The following is a 23,939-nucleotide window of genomic DNA, read 5'->3' as shown; positions in this document are numbered from 1 at the left end:
AAATATAAATTGTTACTAAAAATAATTGTTGTCTACGTTTATCTATTAATCTGGTGCTTTATTTCTTGCATTGTGTAAAATAATTTATTTTAAATACAGTCTACCCTATTAAAACCACCACAAAACTGCGCTACTAATAAATGCACAGACAAGACAACCTTCAGACTGAGCATAGTAGCGCTACCCCCTCTGCCACAAATATACGGTAGTTTTACTCCATTTTCGTTTCAAAGCGCCTTTGTGTGACGCCCGTGTCTTTGAACGGACCAATCACCTCGCTCACCTCGTCCCCCGCACCCCCGTATTTTTGGCAGCATCGGTTTCATGAAATAATTGCTCTAAGCTCCGTCTAGAGGATTCCTAGTCTATGTTTAAATGAGTTCCATTGTTTGACAGCAATCCGGGTACCCGCCGCAGTACCAGGCCCCGTTCCCCGCCCAGCAGCCCGGGTACCCCGCCCAATACGGCCAGCAGCCTCAAAAGCGGCTGGACCCTGACCAGATGCCAAGCCCTGTAAGTACTGAAAATCTATATATACAGGGCGTTTTTTGAACAACTAGCCATATTGGGCGAGGTGATTAGGTAGGCCATACTGAACAACTTTTTCTATGGGACCAACTCCGAAATCACAAAAAAAATTATGGCCGTTTCATACATTTTGGTCGAGTGGATGTCGACGTTTTCTATGGGAAGGCTAAATTTTTGTTTCGCACGTGTATTGCACAATGTTTTACAGTATACAGTACATATGGCCCTTCAGATTTTCGACATACGCACGTATAGTGCTAGTTACTGCACTAGGACGGTAAATTAGCACCTTCTTCTTCCTCGCGTTGTCCCGGCCTTTTGCCACAGCTCATGGGAGCCTGGGGTCCGCTTGACAACTAATCCCGAGAATTGGCATAGCCACTAGTTTTTACGAAAGCGACTGCCATCTGACCTTCCAACCCAGAGGGTAAACTAGGCCTTATTGCGATTAATCCGGTTTCCTCACGATGTTTTCCTTCACCGAAAAGCGACTGGTAAATATCAAATGATGTTTCGGTAAACAATTACGACTGATTTTTTTAGCCCCCGGAGATATAAAGTGGGAGAGCCAAAGCCATACGATCTGGCCCCCCGCAAAAGGAATGGAGGGAGCCGAATCTTAGATATCTATCTTAGATCATCATTGGCCTGTAACATCAATAAGATGATGGTTTAAACACGTCCATAACGACCTGGCCACAACATTGCGCGACTGGCTTCGGCTAAGGCGACCACCATAGGCTGGAGCGAGACACAGCGATCGGACCTTTCGTTCCCACTTATTGTTTTCGCCTTAGCCGAAGCCAGTCGCGCAATGTCGTGGCCAGGCCGTAAGAGTGCGGCGCTTCCGCAAATGACTATTAAGGCCAATGCTCGAGCGGCAGCCGCGACCGCGGAGCTGCAGGAGAATGCCGTGCGCGGTGACGAAGCTGGGAGAGCGGCGCGCTGGTGTCTCAGTTCTCGCCTAGTGTGAAGAAGGCTAAACCAGACTTCATCTTACATAGAATACTCTTTATTAGCGTACCTCAGTAAAACATACAGCTTAAAGAAAAACAAAAGATACGATAACTAAAGAGCGATCTCTTCCAGACAACATCTTGAAGGCTCTTGAATGATTGATTGATGTAATTTCAGATCCAAGTGATGGCGGACGACCAGGCGAGCCGCGGTGGCGTGTTCAGCACCAACGAGAAGGGCGCCGTGCCGCCGCTGGTCACTACCGACTTCATTGTCTACGATAAGGGGAATGCTAGTAAGTAAACCAAAATAATGCATACATTTTGACGACCGGTCTGGCCTAGTGGGTAGTGACCCTGCCTGATAAGCCGATGGTCCTGGGTTCGAATCCCGGTAAGGGGTCATCCATTAATTACGTCACACGTTTAGGGGGAGGGAGGGGGTCAAGAAAATGTGACATGTTGTGACATGGGGGAGGGGGGAGACACAAACATTATGATGTCACTTTAACTTCATCAGTAACCGAAAATTATTTTATATTTTTTTATTCGCTGTACAGTTAAATAATGAGATTTTGGATGTAACTTTCGTTGTGTTATAAAATTACTAATATTTATATATCAAATTTTTTTTTTTATATAAAAAAATTATGCCGAGTTAATATTGTCGATTTCGTTGAAAACAAAATTGCCTAAAATGTGACGTCACACCAGGGGGGGAGGGGTTTGCAAAATGTGACCAAGTGTGACAAGGAGGGGGGGAGGGGTAAAAAAACCTAGAAATTCGTGTGACGTAATTAATGGATGATCCCTAAGGGCATTCATTTGTGTGATGAACACAAATATTTGTTCCTGAGTCATGGGTGCTTTCTATGTATATAAGTATTTATTTATCTATATAAGTATGTATATCGTCGCCTAGCACCCACAGTACAAGCTTTGCTTAGTTTGGGGCTAGATTGATTTGTGTAAGATGTCCCCCTAATATCTAATATATTTATTATATAAACTTATACAACTTTTGATAAAAAAACATTGCACCATTTTTTATTAAAAAATATTGCAGAAATTTTTATTTTGTCAATCAAACAATGAATACATGATTGTCGTGTTCGTATATTGAAAAGAAACAGCAAATTTTGATCAATAATACATATTGATCAAACTTATACATATTGTTAGAGTCTGTGCGGAAAGAGAAGAGTCGTGAAATATATGGGATCCAATACATTATATGACTCTTCTCTTTCCACGCAGACTCTACAGCTTGGCAAAAAAGAGTAGAAATTAAAAAGTGGCAACACTGTAGTGTCGTCCCTTTCAAACCAATATGTATAAGAAAACGGGACAACAATACAGTGTTGCCACTTTTTAATTTCTACTCTTTTTTGCCAAGCTGTAGTATAACCGCACTACTAAAATCATTCTTGTAACAACAAATGCCAAAGTGCAGTCAGCAGCAGAAGTTGCTAAACGGGCGAGGTGTTCAAAATTACCCTGACACGCTCTTATTCTCTTTACAATAAAGTCGCGTTAAGGTCATTTTGAACATCTCACCCGCTTAGCAACTTCTACATTGATTCCACCAATTTATCAAAGTATGCTCCATTTGCTGCTATATGTACTTCTATGTATTGTATCACTAAATCTTATAAAACAAAGTCCTCCGCCGTGTCTGTCTGTTTGTGTGTATGTATGTTCGCGATGAACTCGAAAACTACTGAACGGATTTTCATGCGGTTTTCTCCTATCAACACAGTGATTCTTGAAAAAGGTTTAGGTGTATAATCTGTTAAGGTTTTGCGTAACTCGTGCGAAGCCGGGGCGGGTCGCTAGTGATATATATTCAGTATGTAATTAAATATTTGTCCCTTCCAGGTCCGCGATTCATCAGGAGCTCGATGTACAACGTGCCTGTGACCGCTGATCTGTTGAAACAAACCGCCATGCCGTTCTGTCTTGTGGTCAGTTTCCATTTTTAGAGCTCCGTAACCAAAGGGTAAAAACGGGACCCTATTACTAAGACTCCACTGTCCGTCTCTCCGTCTGTCTGTCACCAGGATGTATCTCATGGACCGTGATAACTAGACAGTTGAAATTTTCACAGATGATGTATTTCTGTTGCCGCTATAACAACAAATACTAAAAACAAAATATAATAAATATTTAAGTGGGGCTCCCATACAACAAACGTGATTTTTTGCCGTTTTTTGCGTAATGGTACGGAACCCTTCGTGCGCGAGTACGGCTCGCACTTGGCCGGTTTTAATACGTCTGCCTGATCTTAGCGCATTACTGTATGAATAAAGTTAGTTTTGCCAAGAATAGTTGCAGGCATTTGAGAAATTAAGAGAATAAGGGACGATCTATTCTCGACACAAACGTAGTCCTCATCTTCCTCCCTGGATATTGACATTATGGAAAATATGTTCACACATTTTGATGTATTTAAATCATAGCTATGCCCGATTGCCCGCCCGTTGGGTTTTTTTGATTTTTTTTTATTATAAGAGTTAGGAGCTTATAAAAAATTGTATGAAACCCATTTTTTGCTCCTAACTCTTATTATAATAAAAAAATCGCAAAAAATCAAACGGCCCGACCGGCCATAACTATGAATATACAAATAATAAATAAATAAATATTATAGGACATTCTTACACAGATTGACTAAGTAATAAATGCCCTTACTGGGATTCGAACCCAGGACCATCGGCTTCACAGGCAGGGTCCAGTGGCGTGCACTTCATAAAGGCAAAAAGGCACTGCCTACCCTACTATAATTCCGATGTCTATCCTCTTAAACTACTTAATTTAATTTATACTTGATCGTACTATCAGTAATCGATATAACTTAAAACATTCTAAAAATTAATAAACGCTCCATCTACCGGTTAAGCTTTGTCATCAAGTCATCATCTATAATTCTACGCGACGAAGTTTACACCACGCGGCCATAGCGCCGCTACGTGCCTTGCACGGCAAAGACAGAAAACATTTCCGTCTAAATCTTTCTATGTGTGCCTCTCCGTGAGTCGTCGTTACGCGGTTACATTGTAGTGGGCCTTCCTATAAGTACGAGCACACAATTATACAAGTAACGCACACATTTAGACGCAATAGGCAGTGTCCACAAAACAAAGAAGTAATAGAAGTGAAACGTACATCTATAGCGTGTGGCATGATTAAGCCTTATTGTACTCAGTTTCACCACAGACTATTGTCAGTCGTGTGTCAATTCAGTATGGCGCTTTTGAGATGTCAGATGTGAAAACGATTCCAGGAAAAATTAGAAATAATTACAAATATGCCGCGCTGCTCCATTTTGGAGTGTAAAAACGCTAGCCGAACAATAAATGTTAGATATGGAGGCATTTCATATCATCGGTAAGTATTATTTCAAGTAATATTTCAATATTTTTTACATTTTCGGTTTCCGCAAGGATTTTTGGATTGTTTAGTGCAAAAATCAAATTTATGTAAATGAGATAAGGTTGATATCTACTTAGCGTCAAAGTCATGTACGGGTGCGCTATTCAGCCACAGTGCGAGGACCATATCAAAAATGTTATCGATGTCGATGTTCGTATAAATACACAGTTCGATTTTTTTTATGTTCATACATGTTCTTAATAATTTATTTTTGTTTTGCCTCTGGATGATCATATCGAAAAAGTCGTCGCTTATACACATTTTATATTATGTACAAAATATGTTCTTACTTATTTATTGCTATTCAATGGATTATTTAATTTAAAGTTTTTCTTATAGTATTGCATCCATGGATACATATTTGTCAATTTTGTATATTAAATACGAGTAGGTAAGGTGTCAGTTTTAAGCTGTCACATAATTTTACTGCCGGGTATTTGCTGGCCAGTCTAAAGCTCGCTCCACACTCTTGGACAAATCTTAAAGCGGTCTTCACATTTGACCTTTGACTAGACTTTTGACACTTGTTTGACCCATATCGTTTCAATATTTAGTATTTGACGTATCTCATTGTTCGAATACGGCTGTAAAGTCTCCTCTCGGAGTTGGACGGCCAGATGACAGTCTCTTTTGTACAAAAGAGTGCATAAGCCAATTCTTGTGATAAGTTTCCAAGCAGACCCCAGGCTCCGTGCCTGACGCGGGCCGGCTCACGGGCCGTGGCAAATAGCCGGAACAACGCTAGGAAGAAGGAAGATGATGGTTGCGCGACATGTAGCACGTAACTGAGGACGCGGACATCACGCGGGGTGTGCTAAGGAGTAACAGTTTTTATTATAAAAATAAAAAATAAAATAAAGTAAGTAAGTAGGTACCTAATCGTCGCCAGAAAATATAGTAATACATATATGTATAAAAAACCTGAGTAGTTTACGTGTACACTAATCTTTAATAAGCGTTTATCGATATCACACCGAATCATGCACATTCCTATCGCATGTGTCAACCTCATAGTCGAATATTTTATCCTATCGCATTCACTCTTGGAAAAGCCATGCAAGTGTAAAAGCAATAGAGCATAAATGTCAATTTACAAAAATAAAAATCGTAGTGCATTTTCGACATAATGTTCTTTGCTGTAAAGTTCAAATTATTGAGATGGGCGAGGGCTCATAATCCTTTTCGAAATAAGAAATATATGGCCAATTTTTGTGACAGCGTTTTGGCGACATAGGTTTCCATACTAATCCAGGCACATGCCGTTTCCCGTCAGAGCGCGGCGCGCTCATTCTTTCTTCCGTGGCAGTGTCTTTCGTACCAAACCTAAACGAATGACGCCCGAAAGTTTCCGAATAGTTCCGATGTTTACGTGACTATTTTAAAAAGTATTTGCTATGGTAATTTAGTGCTAATACGAGACTATTTTTTTATTCGTTTACAGTATTTGGTTAAGTTTATTTACATTTTTTATTCGGTCGCCATTGTTTGTTTGTTTTGGTGAGTTTATGAGATAACAGTTAACAGTTGCCGGAAATTATAAAGTGCGATTAGTGAAAAAATTGATAATTTTAACTGTGAAAGTTGTGGTGGGTGTGTGTGTGTGTGTGCAAACTATTAAAAATGATGCGTTTTCAAAGCTTTCGTTTAGCCAAAAAAAAAGAAGTAATTGAAAAGACTTGACAACAAAATGAAAACCATCAAGCAAATTTTTTTGGTGAGTTAGTAGCTCTCATTTTTTAGGGTTCCGTACCCAAAGGGTAAAACGGGACTCTATTACTAAGACTTTGCTGTCCGTCCGTCCGTCTGTCATCAGGCTGTATCTCACGAACCGTGGTAGCTAGACAGTTGAAATTTTCACAGATGTATTTCTGTTGCCGCTATAACAACAAACACTAAAAACAGAATAAAATGAAGATTTAAGTGGGGCTCCCATACAACAAACGTGATTTTTGACCGACGTTAAGCAACGTCGGGCGGGGTCAGTACTTGGATGTAGACGTGCGCGCCGCCGCGGCGCGCCGCCGCCATAAGAAATCAGCGCGCCGCCGCCGCCGCCGGTAGTTTAAAATTCGCGCCGAGACAAAACCCGCAAGAGGGTACAAATTTAAAATCAATGGATATAAAGCGCGTGCAACGTGCCTAGCTTTAGCGTTCCGACTGTTCCGTTTTTTTTTAATTCATTGCTTGATTTATTTTTACCCTTAAATCGATAACGTCCACTATACTGGACATCCCAAGAAAAAAATTCTGCACCAAATATTAAAGCATAGCGTTACTTTCCCCTGGTAGCGTACTTACACTACCAGGAAACTACGACTACTACTACTACTTGAATGATATGTTATTTTTAAGTAAGTAAGAAAATATTGGGAAGCAGTGTGAACATAATCTTTTTGTCAAAGTCCTACAGCAGACTACCTACGCAGAACTTGCAAGGAAGCATCCGACAGACTGACATTTTCCCATTTTTTTTTTATATGACAGTATTAAGCAGCGTTATAACGTGTAATAGGTTACTAACTGGTTTGTTTTTTACGTGGCAATATGATTTACATAAAAATGTTTTGTGTTTATGTGTAAAACCAAGTGTAAAAAGTGTAATGTCCAGTATTTTGCCCGTTGTCGTTTACACAGCACTTTTGCTAAGTCCAATATGTTGGACGTTGCCAAGTATGCGAAGAGTAAAATTATTAAATTGTCTGGTAGTTTTTGTGGTAAATAAATTAAATAGAGGGATGTTAGGTGTTTCAAAACGTTCTAAAAAGTCATTACTTGCGGTAATACAACGTAATTAACCAAATAGATTAAAAAAAAAATATTTTTATGGATTTTTTTTCCTGTGGATGTGGTGTGTGTGTGTGTGTGTGTGTGTGTGGATTTGTTTTCATCAAGAGACAGACCCGATTTCATTTGAGAAAAATATTACGAAAATTTTGATAAAAGTGCATGCATTATTGTAAAAACCATTGCTCAGATGATACTGCTTCCTAGGATACCCCGCTAAGTTAGATTTAATGTGAAATAAATGACGTCAATGACTGGTAAAATTTTACCACCTACGATAGCTAGCTATAAAGTTATTGCAAAAATATAAAAATAATAGGTTTTACTTACTTAAATTCATTACATACAGTTGACATTATCAGTAAGTGTATTTCTAATTAAAAAATGCAATTATTCTATATTTATTTAAAAAAACATGAATTGGACTAAAAAACCCTTATGCACATAGGTACAGTAGGTACTCTATTATACTCGGCGTGTCCAAAATACTGGACGTCTTTTCATTACGCCGATATTTTTTTTTACACCGATCATAGCAACGTCCAACATACTTGACATATGTTTTTTTCAACATTATAATTAGATTTTTTTTCATGATTTTTCTACAATAAACCAAAAAAACGATGTAACACAGTTATTTTTGAGATTTTTTCCCTTGTTGATTTAGAGTTAATCTTGGTTTTTCATTATACGTATATTGAAAAGTTGAAAATCCCACGCCGCCGCCGTGGATTTTTTCGTGGCGCGCCGCCGCCCGATTATTTTCTACCGGCGCGCACGTCTACTTGGATGGGTGACCGTTTTTTTTTTTGCATTATGGTACGGAACCCTTCGTGCGCGAGTCCGACTCGCACTTGCCCGGTTTTCTGATGTAATTTTGCCTACCCAGTCTCAAATCTCTGTGCACGCCACTGGCAGGGTCACTACCCGCTAGGCCAGTCCAGTATGATTTCTGGATTCTATCTATGTATCTAAGTCAGTGTTGGCCGAAAGTTAATGCAAATTGAAAATGTTGGCCATTAACCATTATAAAGTGAATCGTAAACTGTAATCGTCCGTTACGGTCTAAGGTTCAATTTATAATGGTTAATGGCCAACATTTTCAATTTGCATTAACTTTCGGCCAACACTGGTCTAAGTTTATATAGCGTCGCCTAGTTTCTAAAGTAGAAGCTTAGTTTAGTTTGGTCTGAGTAAGATAGTCCCCAAATATTTTTAGTGTTCCGTACAAAACTTCGTTCACGGAACACTTATGGGATCACTTCGGTCTTGCAAATCAGTTAAATTCGTTTTTCTCAGAGACCGTTTGACGTAGATACCTAAAATTTGGAACAGTTATAGCAATTACCACCACTCTTCTTCTTCTCCTAAGCTTTTTTCCCATCATCTGGGGTCAGCTCTCCTTGTCTGTCTTTTCCATTTTTCTCTATCCTGCGCTGTTGCTGCGTCCATCTCGGTCTCCTTCAGATCTCTCTGGACCGTCGTCAGCCAGGTGGCGGGGGGTCTTCTGCGGCGACGCGTCGTGGTGGGTAGGCAATTATCAATTAGCAATTACCACCACTAATGTTGTTTTTTCTAGATATCCCCCATGGCGGAAACCTTCGAGCAAGAGCGTCCGCCCCCCCTCCTGGACTTCGCAGCCCTGACGGGGAGCCCCACGCTGGGCCCGGTGCGCTGCTCGCGCTGCAAGGCCTACATGTGCCCTAACATGAAGTTTATAGACGCAGGGAGACATTTTAAGTGCGCGTTCTGCAAGGCTACCACTGAAGGTTCGTATACTTTTTAACTAGAAAAAAAAATGTAACAAAAGTTCCATCCATGGTATAATAATATACTCCGCCTGGTACTCCATTCCGAGATTCGCGTATGACCTAACTGACACGCGCCTACGTCATCATGCTGTTTACAGGTTCTCAAACTTTGAAATGTGGGAGAATTTTAACCAACGGTGAAAATTATTTTAACGGCATTAATTTTAAGTTATTCATGTAGAAACATAGTAAAATAAAACAAATCTAATGTATTAAATTAAACTTTATTTATCTATACAAGACAAACGTTTGAAAAACTAATTCACAGTTACACATTAATTACCAAGCTTACGGCGTGAAAAGTTTGGAAAACACTGCGACTGCTGACACTGAGCGAGAAGGAAATAACAATTAACACGCGTTCGACAAGGATGACGGTCAGGGCATGAAGTTATCTAGATCCGAATTGTCAAATGTGCACAGCGCTATCCTGTGTTGCCAGTAGTATAAACAGAATTACCCGAAAGTCTGAAATTTCTTTCGTGAATCGGAAGATATTGCTAACGAGTAATTAAAAATGACGTGTTATTGTAAAATTTAAGCTAAAATACATATAAATGAAAATTATAAAATTATAAAGAAATATTTTAACTTATTAACCATAGGTATAATGTACCCATGTAACATATTATGTTGAAATAAAGTGGCAATGTTATTGTGACGTAGGCCCGTGTCACTCTGGGAATGGAAGACCATGTTTTATTAGACCATGGTTCCATCATGAAGAAAAAGTGGGCAAAGTTGCAACATATGGGCAAAGTTGCATTATGGGCAAAGTTGCATTAAATGACCAAAGTTGCATAACCTAGGCAAAGTTGCATCATAATGTGCAAAGTTTCATCATATGGACCAACTTGCTTCATATGGGCAAAGTTGCACAAGGCTTACATGTGCCCCTACATGAAGTTTATAGACGACGGAAGACATTTTTAGTGCACGTTTTGCAAAGCTACCAATAAAGGTTCGTTCCTAAACTTCTTTACCATCCCAAGTCTCATAGTACCTACTTAATTTATGCAGCTTTGGATTTGAAACTTTTTTTATTATGGTTTGATTTTGTTACTTGTAGGACATAAAATATTACCGAAATTAATAGAAAAGTTCCATCATGTAGGTAAAGTTGTACCGTATGAGCAAATTAGCGCTATATGGACAAAATTGCATCACGTGGGAAAAGTTGTAACGTATGGACAAAGTCGCATTAAATATGCAAAGTTGCAAAAATTGGGCAAAGTTGCACCATGAGAGCATAGTGTCGTCGTGTCAAAAAAATTAAGCTTTGTGAATTCATGTATAGTTGAATCATCGAGAGCGTGGAATTGCATATGTAGTAGTATTGTTTGTTTACAGGCATTCTATATTTGAATTTTCTATTTTCTTGTACTATCAGCATACAACCACTACAAATGCAATTCCATCTTCTCGATAATTCAACTATACTTATATACATATATTGTGATATTCATGAATTAATAATAAATAAATCTTTATTTACATACAATATATATACTAAACGAAATTAATAACTAGCTTAAATCTAAAATAGGCCCTTGAGGCATTGTACCAAGGATGCTGGCGGCATTTCCTCGCTGTATCGCAATGCTGATACGTTGTGCGAGGTAGCCGCCAGCTCTTCGGTCACCAGTTACGTCAACCAGACGCTTCGCGATTTCTGCGAACAACTTATGCGCGCTGGGACCCCATGGACCTAGAGTTTCAACACCAAATGGTACAAAATGGTACTCTCTACCGAGGCTCTTATATTTGTTACGTTTTAGAATTTCGGCGCTTTCCGCCGCTCCGCCCGCTTTTACAGTAGTCCGTTGGAGGTGGGACGGTGCCAGTGTGTCTACGTAGGTAGCATCCCACACCAACATCCGTCCCAAGCTCCAAGGAACTAAGGACACTCCATCGGGCCTCTTGCCATCATCTCTGATAATGCCAGTCGGCTCAAGAAGAGCAGGCACATTGATGGTGGCAAGAGACCGACGGACTATGTCATTAAGCGACGCATGTCTCGAAAAACGGCCTGCACTTTTTTGACAAGATAATCCGTGGTGTCCCAGTCGGTCCACGTCCGTGCCACAAGAGCATATGTGTGGCGTACACACCGAAACCCCGAGTCGCAAACCAGTCGCCAGTCTAAGGGAGGCCGGATCCAAGAAAGTACCAGTATTGGGCGAAGGATGGGCATGTAGCCAGTAACCGGCTTCCCGGGCTCCGACCGCCAAAAGCCTCGCGCGGTCTGGACCTGTACAGTTGTTTAGGAGAGTATTGTAAGTTAAATCACAGTAAACATTATCCCAACTCCTTTGTGAATTTGGGTTGTCTGGAAATTGTTTGCCTGGGCAAGCAATTTTAAAAGCATTTTTGGCGTCCTCAAAGCCCGCGATCTCACAGTTTGTGGGCAAAGCCCTTAAGATATTTCCTATGAGACCAGACGTGCTATGAGTGGACGCCAAAAAGGCTGGGGAAGCCACACTGGAAATTTTGCGAATTCCTAAACCTCCAAACCGAATGGGGAGGGACGCTTGAGACCAGGAAGGCTCACTTAGCTGAATGTTTAGAATCGTCTCTAAACTAATTTTGATCAAATCATCTATGGGCGACAATAAATTTTGATGTATCCAAAAAGGACAACAGCGGAGCACATACGTAAATTTAGGGACAAAAAGGTAGAATTTAAGAATCACAAGAGCATAATGAGGGCTAATTTCGAGTAAGCGATCCGTGTGACTTTTGAATTTAGTTATGGAGTTAGAAATATAATCGGGAAAAGATTCTTCGAATATAGGAGAACCCAGGAGGCAAAGAGAATACTTGTCTACTGATTTGATATTGGGAGTCAGATCGTCAAATTTGGGTTGTAAGTTGGGCAAAGTACAAGAAGATTTTTGAATAAAGAGTTGGCATTTACTGAAATTCAGTTCTAAACCAATATTTTCGAAACTACTCTTAATAAAAGACAAATCAGAGAGTACAGTATTCACGTCACCTCCTAGGGTTCCGTCATCTAAGTACCACACATTGAATTTTGATTTTAAATTTTTGATAATTGGATTTATAGCCAAACTAAAAATTGCTAGCCCGAGAGGGTCACCCTGCTGACAGCCAACCTCGGAAGATAATTCATGTGACTTGTACATTAATTTAGATGAGTCTGAATAGCAAAAGAAAAGGTAATTGTATAGTTCCGGAATTTTGTCCTTAACTTCTGTCAGCAAGGTGTCTCTACTAACCGAATTAAAAGCATTTTTAACGTCAATTTTGACAACAATTTCGCAATCATCGAGTGAAAGGTAGGTCCTTAGGGCATGGACGGCTGCCTCGCACCCACCTTTCGTGCCGAAACCTAGCTGTATTGGTTCAAAAAGGGATTGTAATTTTGGTCTAATGTGTCTAACCGCAATTTTTGAAGCCAGACGTCGTAAAGTAGACCCCACCGCAATGGGTCTCACCCCTCCGTCCTTTTTGGTTAGGGCGATCAGGTTTGCCCCGTATAGAATCGGGACGATATCAGTGTTAATTTTGCCTGAAAACATAAAATTTATTAATTTAGTAAGGGAACAGACAAGCTGCTCACCTGCGTCGCCCACGGAATGAGAAATAAGATCTTTCAAATGTTGGGGCGAGATCCCATCCAGGCCGGCCGCCGAACCGGTTTTGAAAGAAAATATGGCGTCAATAACGTCTTTGCCTTCGATTTGGAGGCAGGCCTGGTCAGCTGTAGGTGGGGCAAACGAGTGTGGTACTGAAGGAGCCGAGGGATGTTTAGATCGTAAGGCCGAGAGGGTATCGGGAGTATCTGGCGATAGCACGTCGTTTGTGAAAAGACGTTTTAATTAATTATGCATCATTAATTTTTCTAATCACAATCTATAGTTCGTTTTTTTTTTGCATTAGAAAGAAGGTAAACAATCTTGATGTGTCTTTTTATTAAACAATATTGAAAAAACGCTTTAAAAAATAGTTTATATTACTTATGAAAGCAAAAGAATGTAAAAGATCGTATATGATTTAAAATTGTAACATATTTGCTGTGATTTATTTTTCAATGGTGATTTTTAATAAACAGTCATGTCAAGATTGCTTCGCTTGTTTCTAATGCTAAAAAAAACAAACTAAAGGAAAAATGCGGATTCGTTTTACCTACCTATTCAATTTCTGTATGTAATTGTAAATACAACGCTCGATATATTTGCAATAAATTGACAATATACCTGTGATTGTCCACAGTACCCATGGAGTACACACAGTACATCAACAGCATGCAGCAATACGGACATCTGCCCGCAGAAATGGCGCTCGGTGCCTACGAGATCGTCGCTACGAAGGAGTATTGTCGAGTAAGTACATAATTACAATACAATCATTCTTCATTGCTCACCAATATCAAGAAACATGACATACAAACTATGTTAGACAACAGACGGTCTTGTAGCTAAAGAGCGATCTCCTCCAGACAACCTAATCACAGTAAATCACAATTATCAGAGAATTTTATTCAATTAGACCTATAGTCTATTTTTAGGATGGGACAGTTCCTATCTTAACGTTTTAAATAAGTAGTAAAAATTTAGTAAGTAATCAGCTTTTTTTAATGATTTGATCGTTTTATTTCAGAATAACACATTGCCTAACCCGCCCGCCATAGTGTTTTTAATTGACGTATCCTACAATGCTATCAAGAGCGGCCTCGTCCACACCATCTGCGAGAACATACAGGAGATTATTGAGGTACTGTTGTTACAATGTTTACTGTGACTTCGAACTTTTAATTGGAATTCGAATCATGTGCAGAATGGCGTAACGCCATATAATTTAATATACATAGTAGTAATAAGGCTATTTCAGATTTATTCTAAACTATACGCTCGCGATTATATCGCGAATGCGAATTCGAATAAATTATAAAACTTCAGGGATTTATTTTAGAATAAATTAATAGTAAAATGGATTAATCGGATTAATAGTTGAAGTTTTAGAATATAGCTAAAACTTCAACTATTAATCTCTTCACTCCCGCCATCATCATGTATTCATAATAATTATATGACGGTGAATGTGCCTGGGGGCCTACCGCGAACCACGTTCGACGTGTTGCCTCCCTGTCACACTTACGTAGAAATTTACAAGTGCGACAGAGAGGCAACACGTTGAACGTGGTTCGCGGTAGGCCATCTGGCTTTTCCAATTATAAAGAACACTTTTGATAAATGATTTATTGAATTTGAGCAGCCGAATTTTACTGATTCTCGACCTTATTTCATAGCATTTAGGCTTATAATGGCTTGTTTTTACAGGCTATACCCAAAGACGAGCAAACGGGTAAAAGCTGGACCCGCGTAGGCTTCATCACCTACAGCTCCACCGTCCACTTCTACAATATCAAGGTAAGTTATTGCAACTTTGCCCATTTGTCCTTCACAACTTTGCTTCGCGTGGCAACTTTTTCCAAGTTTATGCACGTCCAAAATACTTTCACATAAAAATAAATTACATTATAAAAGGTATAATAAAAAAGGGCGTAAAGTTTTTAGAATAAGGGGGTCAAAAATAAAATAAACATTTTTGTTTTCAGGGCTCCCTAGCACAGCCACAAATGATGTCAGTAGGCGATGTGGCGGACATGTTCGTACCTTTACTGGAAGGGTTCCTCGTGACGCCAGAAGAAAGTGGGGTGGTGTTACAAGCACTTTTGCAGCAACTACCCAATATGTTTGCTGACAACAAGGAGACGGAAACGATATTGCTGCCAGCCGTGCAGGTGCGTTGCTTGCTTATAAGTGTTCTAGTGTCTCAACTTTGCCCATTATGGCAATTGTAATTTGTAATTAAAGGGATGTTTACAAAAACAACATGACTGACAACACTGGTTGACACCTGAAACGATTAACAATGTTCTTAAAAAAGTGTCAACCGCTCTAAGCAGTTATGTTGTTTTTGTAAACATCCCTTCAATTGTAAACGTTTATTTCAGATAAATAGTTACATGTAGACAAATAGAAATAAAATCAATCACAAATGTATAAAACAACACACACATTATGTCGCATGTGCATTTGCCCGACGTACCTAGAGTACAAAAAATGCCGTCCGGCGATTTCGATGCGAATGTGATGCTGACTTTATAAGCTTTTTAGTCCCCACCTCACGTGTCTGACATGATCTTATTTGTAGAGTCATAAGAGCGCGTCACATATTTTTGCGGCCTTCGAAGAGTAACATAATATTGCAGGTGACTGAACTATCCTGTAGTAGAACTACAAAGCGCTAAAGGCAGCTTCGTCAAGCGCCATCATCTCATCTCTTCGCAACTTTGCCCACCTACATTATATTTTTGGCAATTTTACCCCATCATGTCAACTGTGCCCAATCTCATTATCTGCTAATTTTCTGTAGACGGGCTACATACAAGGCTCGTGTTGGATACAAGTTTGCCCACGATTTTTGCAACTTTACTCAATCTAAACTTCCGCTTTTCCGCAGGCGGGATACGAAGCGCTAAAAGCGGCGGACACATCAGGTCAACTGCTCGTGTTCCACACAACTTTGCCCAGTTACAACGCGCCGGGCAAACTTATCAACAGGGAGGATAGGAAACTACTAGGCACGGATAAGGAGAAACAGATCACTTGTAAGTATTTTAGAGGCAATATTTAAGCCTTCAGTAAAAAGAGTATATAATCTATATAACTTGGAAAAATTCGACCTATGCCGCTGTGGCCCGGTGGCCGAATGGCACAGGCATCTGCCGCGATAGCAGAGGACGCTGGTTCGATTCCAGCCTGGGGCACTGGAGGCCTTGGTCACTTTTTCTTAGTATATGACATTTATTTCAGTTTATAAATAATAGTGTTTCTACTTGAAATAAAAACAAATTAAAATATTTTCTGAAAATAATTTAATTTGTTCTAATACTTCTAATAGTACATTTAAACTGGATTTAAATGTGCTAATGGCGTCAGATGCAGTGCATAATTATTTTCCATCGTATTTTCTCGGAAACGTTCGTATTTGTCATGCTACTTTAGTCAATCTCAGTACCTTTCGAGCCGCCATCAGATATATCGGAGCGGCCAAGGCGCTCACAAATTATTGTCAGGGCGTTAGAGCGCGTGTTCGCATATTGTGAACACCTTGGCCGCTCCGATATATCTGATGGCGGCTGTACAGAGACTGACTGAAATAACAAGACACGTTCGTACGTTTCCGTGGAAATACGATGGAAAATAATTATGAATGAATGAATGAATGAATGAATGAATATTTTTATTTATTACGTGTAACACATGGACACAATTTTTATTAGTAATGCTTACAAACTAAGGGGTTAGTAGGTACAGGGTTATTTTTTAAAACAAAACAACACTGATGGGCGAATGCAATCCCTCACAGTGTAACAAGTAGGGACAGTCAACCCTATCCGCTATCATGCGAAGGAGGCTGTTGGGACTGCCACGCACACGGCGCACCAGGGATGCTGCGCGTGCACGCATGGTAGTATAGAAACAATCCACGCGCGCCGCCGCGAACATCCCTGATGCGCTACAGAAACGAGGCAGTCCCATCAACACCCGGAACGCATTATTGTACTGGACCCTAAGGGCCCCATATGCCCGTTGCGTATACTCCGCCCACAGATTGCAGGTGTAGAGGGAAGTGCAAAACGCCTTAAACAAAGTGACCTTCACCTCTTTAGAGCACCTTGCACTACAACTGTATTCATAAACAAGTTAGAAGCTTCAATTATCTATTAATCAGAATCAAAGTGTCGATCGGCCATTATTCAAATTAACGAATCTGATTTTTAAGGGGCTACCCGAGGAGATTTTTGACAAGTTTTGAATCGTATCTCGTTTTTTGCACTACAGATAGAATGACAAGACAAACAGTTATCGGTTTTTCAATCTTTTATCTCCGGTTTTGTCTACCGGATTTTGAAAGAAATGAATACTTATTTTTTTATGATTTTTTTAAACATTGTCTAAAAAAAACACTTTTTTCGTATCTCGTTTGCTGTGAAGGATCTTACGTGTACGAAATCTACATATTTGGCTTCCTCTATGACGTGTCGAAAAACGTGTCTAGGGTTTTCATTAATTTCATTTTAAACTAATTAACACAAAAGTTATGGCCAGAAAACCAGTTTTTTAGCCTAAAATTGTTCAACTTTTATGCCAAATATCTCGAAGACAATGAACTTTGAAGTAAATATGGGATACTATATAGCCGTTGCTGTTAATATAATAAGCTACAAAAACATTAATAATTCTTTCCAATTTTTAGTGTATTTTCCCCATTCCTTTTTGTGTAATATATGTATGTTTATCCAATAAATTTTGTATGTATTTATATCCTTTATCTTTCTGGTACCTTGTTGTACATTTTGCTGCATTTGTCACCCTCTTTTCACTTTCTCCTCTCATCTACTCATAGGTTAACTGGAAGAGATCCCTCGCCTTTGTACTTCTTACTAATTGTATGTTATTTTTAATATGTCTTTTTGTACAATAAAGAGTTTACTACTACTACTACTACTAACATTAGACGGCAGTATACAACGAGCTAGGCCAACTCTGTCCTCTGTGCCTGTGTGGGTTTTTAATACCCGATTAAGTCCCGTTGTACAATTTAATAATGTGTAAAAATCGTGAAAGTTTAAATCAGTGTTATATCTCTACCTTTTAATTTCGACCTTCATTCTCTAACATAAAGTTTAATTTCCAGCACCGCAAACGACAGCATACAACGAGCTAGGCCAACTATGCTCTCAAGCCGGCGTTGCGGTAGAACTGTTTATATGTAACAACGCGTATGTGGACTGCGCTACTATTGGACAACTGTCCAGACTAACTGGAGGAGAGTTACACAAGTACACATACTTCCAGGTTAGTGTTTTACGTGTCTAGATCATTTTGAGTGCCTTGCCCGTTCAGTTACTTCTGCAACTAGCTAGGCCAGCTCTGTTCTCAAGCCGGCGTTGCGGTAGAACTGTTTATATGCAACAACGCGTATGTGGACTGCGCTACTATTGGACAACTGTCCAGACTAACTGGAGGAGAGTTACACAAGTACACATACTTCCAGGTTAGTGTTTTACGTGTCTAGATCATTTTGAGTGCCTTGCCTGCTCAGCTACTTCTGCAACGAGCTAGGCCAGCTCTATTCTCAAGCCGGCGTTGCGGTAGAACTGTTTATATGCAACAACGCGTATATGGACTGCGCTACTATTGGACAACTGTCCAGACTAACTGGAGGAGAGCTACACAAGTACACTTACTTCCAGGTTAGATTTATACGTGTGTAGATCATTTTGAGCCCCTTGCCCGCTCAACTACTTCTGCAACGAGCTAGACCAGCTCTGCTTTTATGCCATAAGTAAGGCGCCCCCAAAAATCCGATATACCTATTTGTTCACGGAAAACCGGATCGCTGTATCAATGAAAACCATCGACTAGGAATCCTCTTGACGGAGTTTAGAGCAATTATTTAATGAAACAGATGCTGCCAAAAATACGGGGGTGCGGGGGACAAGGTGAGCGAGGTCCCGTGCCGTGATTGGTCCGTTCAAAGACACGGACGTCACACAAAGACACTTTCGACTTGATAATGGAGTAAAACTACCGTATTTGTGGCAGAGGGGGTAAAGCTACTATGCTCAGTCTGGAGGATGTCTTGTCTGTGATGAAAACTTTTCAAATAACTTGTCACAAATATAGAATTGAATGTCAAATTTGCCTGTTTTAATTGTTATAATATAATGTTAATTTTGCCCACAGGCGGATTTAGACGGCCCCAGAATAGTATCTGACGTGATCCGCGTGGTGTCCCGCCCGACGGCGCATGACGCAGTAATGCGCGTGCGGACATCCACCGGCGTCCGCGCCACTGACTTCTATGGACACTTCTTCATGTCTAATACTACTGATGTTGAATTGGCTGCCATTGGTAAGTGCAAAACTCAACTCTACAATCTACATATTAGTCGCTTAATCTCAAACAAAGGTAAATCCATCTGTCAGACTTAGACGGTCCCAGAATAGTGTCGGACGTGATCCGTGTGGTGTCCCGTCCGACGGCGCATGACGCAGTGATGCGTGTTCGGACATCCACCGGCGTCCGCGCCACTGACTTCTATGGACACTTCTTCATGTCTAATACTACTGATGTTGAATTGGCTGCCATTGGTAAGTGCAAAACTTAACTCTACAATCTACATATTAGTCGCTTAATCTCAAACAAAGGTAAATCCATCTGTCAGACTTAGACGGCCCCAGAATAGTGTCTGACGTGATCCGTGTGGTGTCCCGTCCGACGGCGCATGACGCAGTAATACGCGTGCGGACATCCACCGGCGTCCGCTCCACTGACTTCTATGGACACTTCTTCATGTCTAATACTACTGATGTTGAATTGGCTGCCATTGGTAAGTGCAAAACTTAACTCTACAATCTACATATTAGTCGCTTAATCTCAAACAAAGGTAAATCCATCTGTCAGACTTAGACGGCCCCAGAATAGTGTCTGACGTGATCCGTGTGGTGTCCCGTCCGACGGCGCATGACGCAGTAATACGCGTGCGGACATCCACCGGCGTCCGCGCCACTGACTTCTATGGACACTTCTTCATGTCTAATACTACTGATGTCGAACTGGCTGCCATTGGTAAGTGTAAAACTTAACTCTACAATTTCTACATATGAGTCGCTTAATCTCAAACAAAGGTAAATGCATCTGTCAGACTTAGACGGCCCCAGAATAGTGTCTGACGTGATCCGTGTGGTGTCCCGTCCGACGGCGCGCCACCGACTTCTATGGACACTTCTTCATGTCTAATACGACTGATGTTGAACTGGCTGCCATTGGTATGTTTTTACACTTTTTTTACCCTACATTATTTCAAGCAGAGGAGGGCTTATACGGACACCATCTGTAGATGTGCAAGTTTTTTAAATACCACTTTGGTGGCAAACAAGCATACAGCCCGCCTGGTGATAAGAGATCACTGATAAGTGATAAAGCGAGTTGCGGAAAATTTCCAAAAAAAATTAAAAGCTCAGTCATGCTTGTGTTGTGGATACTTTTTAAGTCAGTAACAAATATTTGTGATAAACACACATATAAATACCCTTACCAGGCGGCTTAGCACGGTCGCGTTTTTATCCCTTGTCACCATGACTGTCACGTTCTAACAAGTATGTAAGTGCGAAAGGGACGCGCATAGTGATAGTCGATAAAAATGGAACCGTGCTGAGCCCGCAGGATTCAAACACGGGACCTCCTACAAAAGTACAACTTTTTTTCAACAAATTAATTTATTATGAACAGAGACCGGAATATTATATAATTATATAATATAATAATATTGTGGCCATTTTTATGTGTCATAAGGAGTTCTCATTTATCGACTTGCGTTACAAATACAATCATCGCTACAATGTAGAACACAAAATATTAAAACGTTATACTTATAATAGTTAATGGATATTTTGACTTTCAGGCAATAATTTATGAATAATATGATATTTTTCTCAGACGCGGACAAGGCGATCGGCGTAGAAATCAAACATGACGACAAGCTAACAGGCGAAGACGGAGTATACATACAGGCTGCCCTACTATACACACACCGCAGCGGCCAGAGGAGATTGAGGGTGCTCAACCTGGCGTTAGGAGCGGCGCCGCAGCTGGCAGATGTCTATCGGAGTATGGAGCTTGATACGACGCTCAACTTCCTTACTAAACAAGGTAACTAGTTTTATAAAGACCTGTGGCTCTCTAACAGATAGGGTTAGAAAGAGAAGGAGTATATACATGCTCTATTATACACACACCGCAGCGGCCAGAGGAGATTGAGGGTGCTCAACCTGGCGTTAGGAGCGGCGCCGCAGCTGGCAGATGTCTATCGGAGTATGGAGCTTGATACGACGCTCAACTTCCTTACTAAACAAGGTAACTAGTTTTATAAAGACCTGTGGCTCTCTAACAGATAGGGTTAGAAAGAGAAGGAGTATATACATGCTCTATTATACACACACCGCAGCGGCCAGAGGAGATTGAGGGTGCTCAACCTGGCGTTAGGAGCGGCGCCGCAGCTGGCAGATGTCTATCGGAGTATGGAGCTTGATACGACGCTCAACTTCCTTACTAAACAAGGTAACTAGTTTTATAAAGACCTGTGGCTCTTTAACAGATAGGGTTAGAAAGAGAAGGAGTATATACATGCTCTATTATACACACACCGCAGCGGCCAGAGGAGATTGAGGGTGCTCAACCTGGCGTTAGGAGCGGCGCCGCAGCTGGCAGATGTCTATCGGAGTATGGAGCTTGATACGACGCTCAACTTCCTTACTAAACAAGGTAACTAGTTTTATAACAACCTGTTGCTCTCTAACAGATAGGGTTAGAAAGAGAAGGAGTATATACATGCTCTATTATACACACACCGCAGCGGACAGAGGAGTTTGAGGGTGCTGAATCTGGCGTTAGGAGCGGCGCCGCAGCTGGCAGATGTCTATCGGAGTATGGATCTTGATACGACGCTCAACTTCCTTACTAAACAAGGTAACTAGTTTTATAACAATCTGTGGCTCTTTCTAACAGATAGTGTTAGAAAGAGAAGGAGTATATATACATGCTCTATTATACACACACCGCAGCGGCCAGAGGAGATTGAGGGTGCTCAACGTGGCGTTAGGAGCGGCGCCGCAGCTGGCAGATGTCTATCGGAGTATGGAGCTTGATACGACGCTCAACTTCCTTACTAAACAAGGTAACTAGTTTTATAACGAGCGGTGGCTCTTTCTAACAGATAGTGTTAGAAAGAGAAGGAGTATATATACATGCTCTATTATACACACACCGCAGCGGCCAGAGGAGATTGAGGGTGCTCAACCTGGCGTTAGGAGCGGCGCCGCAGCTGGCAGATGTCTATCGGAGTATGGAGCTTGATACGACGCTCAACTTCCTTACTAAACAAGGTAACTAGTTTTATAACGAGCGGTGGCTCTTTCTAACAGATAGTGTTAGAAAGAGAAGGAGTATATATACATGCTCTATTATACACACACCGCAGCGGCCAGAGGAGATTGAGGGTGCTCAACCTGGCGTTAGGAGCGGCGCCGCAGCTGGCAGATGTCTATCGGAGTATGGAGCTTGATACGACGCTCAACTTCCTTACTAAACAAGGTAACTAGTTTTATAACGAGCGGTGGCTCTTTCTAACAGATAGTGTTAGAAAGAGAAGGAGTATATATACATGCTCTATTATACACACACCGCAGCGGCCAGAGGAGATTGAGGGTGCTCAACCTGGCGTTAGGAGCGGCGCCGCAGCTGGCAGATGTCTATCGGAGTATGGAGCTTGATACGACGCTCAACTTCCTTACTAAACAAGGTAACTAGTTTTATAACGAGCGGTGGCTCTTTCTAACAGATAGTGTTAGAAAGAGAAGGAGTATATATACATGCTCTATTATACACACACCGCAGCGGCCAGAGGAGATTGAGGGTGCTCAACCTGGCGTTAGGAGCGGCGCCGCAGCTGGCAGATGTCTATCGGAGTATGGAGCTTGATACGACGCTCAACTTCCTTACTAAACAAGGTAACTATGTAGTTATATAAAGATCTGTGGCTTTGTCTAATATATAGTGTTAGAAAGAGAAGGAGTATATATACATGCTCTATTATACACACACCGCAGCGGCCAGAGGAGATTGAGGGTGCTCAACCTGGCGTTAGGAGCGGCGCCGCAGCTGGCAGATGTCTATCGGAGTATGGAGCTTGATACGACGCTCAACTTCCTTACTAATCAAGGTAACTAGTTTTATAACAACCTGTTGCTCTCTAACAGATAGTATTAGAAAGAGGAGGAGTAAAGTCTATTTCAATAGAACTTGCTAACTATGTAAACAAACCGCCATATTGAAATTGTCTCTGAATGATGAATTTACTAGTGATGGGCAAGACTCCTACTTACTACTTTACTAATGTCAAACCATATCGAATAATAAAATACCAAAAGTAAAAAACAAGTAGTTACTTATTTAAACTTTCACGATTATTAAACATTATCAAACTGCACAACGGACCTGCTGCTTTTGCTGGAGTCAGGACCAAACCACTGGATTGAGCTGCATAACCCTAAAATCCTCTCCACGGATCGCCATTTCTATAGTAGAAAAGTGCGGGAAGCCATTGAAATCAAAAAACATTGCAATTTTAATCGGGACGAGGGTTTTAAGATCTCATCCACATGGAATCCAGTCATTAGTAAATGTAAGCGGAAACGAATATCGACAGTCGATAAATCGAATATCGTTAGTGTTGTGTGTCGACAGAGTGACATCCCTAGTGCGCAAAACGTTCAAACTGATAAACAAGACCAAGTGCGGGTAGTTCGAAAAACTCGCGCGGCTAGAAGAT

At 40.8% G+C, this 23,939-nt stretch overlaps 1 protein-coding gene across 1 annotated transcript in view; it reads left to right on the top strand.

Annotated features, from left to right (window-relative positions):
• Window positions 1-23,939, top strand: part of LOC134801665 (protein transport protein Sec24C) — a 37,943-nt gene that overhangs the window by 5,918 nt on the left and 8,086 nt on the right. Inside the window, exons 5-16 of the mRNA XM_063774284.1 lie at window positions 397-513; window positions 1,663-1,780; window positions 3,363-3,448; window positions 9,280-9,469; window positions 13,748-13,857; window positions 14,135-14,248; window positions 14,815-14,904; window positions 15,093-15,278; window positions 16,001-16,148; window positions 18,242-18,402; window positions 19,294-19,462; window positions 21,050-21,262. Of these exons, the coding sequence (XP_063630354.1) occupies window positions 397-513; window positions 1,663-1,780; window positions 3,363-3,448; window positions 9,280-9,469; window positions 13,748-13,857; window positions 14,135-14,248; window positions 14,815-14,904; window positions 15,093-15,278; window positions 16,001-16,148; window positions 18,242-18,402; window positions 19,294-19,462; window positions 21,050-21,262 (1,702 nt within the window). The remainder of the gene's footprint in view (window positions 1-396; window positions 514-1,662; window positions 1,781-3,362; window positions 3,449-9,279; window positions 9,470-13,747; window positions 13,858-14,134; window positions 14,249-14,814; window positions 14,905-15,092; window positions 15,279-16,000; window positions 16,149-18,241; window positions 18,403-19,293; window positions 19,463-21,049; window positions 21,263-23,939) is intronic.

The sequence above is a fragment of the Cydia splendana genome, chromosome 22 (genome assembly GCF_910591565.1).
Source record: "Cydia splendana chromosome 22, ilCydSple1.2, whole genome shotgun sequence".
Classification (NCBI taxonomy): domain Eukaryota; kingdom Metazoa; phylum Arthropoda; class Insecta; order Lepidoptera; family Tortricidae; genus Cydia; species Cydia splendana.
Note: the sequence above shows the minus strand (reverse complement) of the source record. Positions and strands in the feature narration are given on the sequence as shown.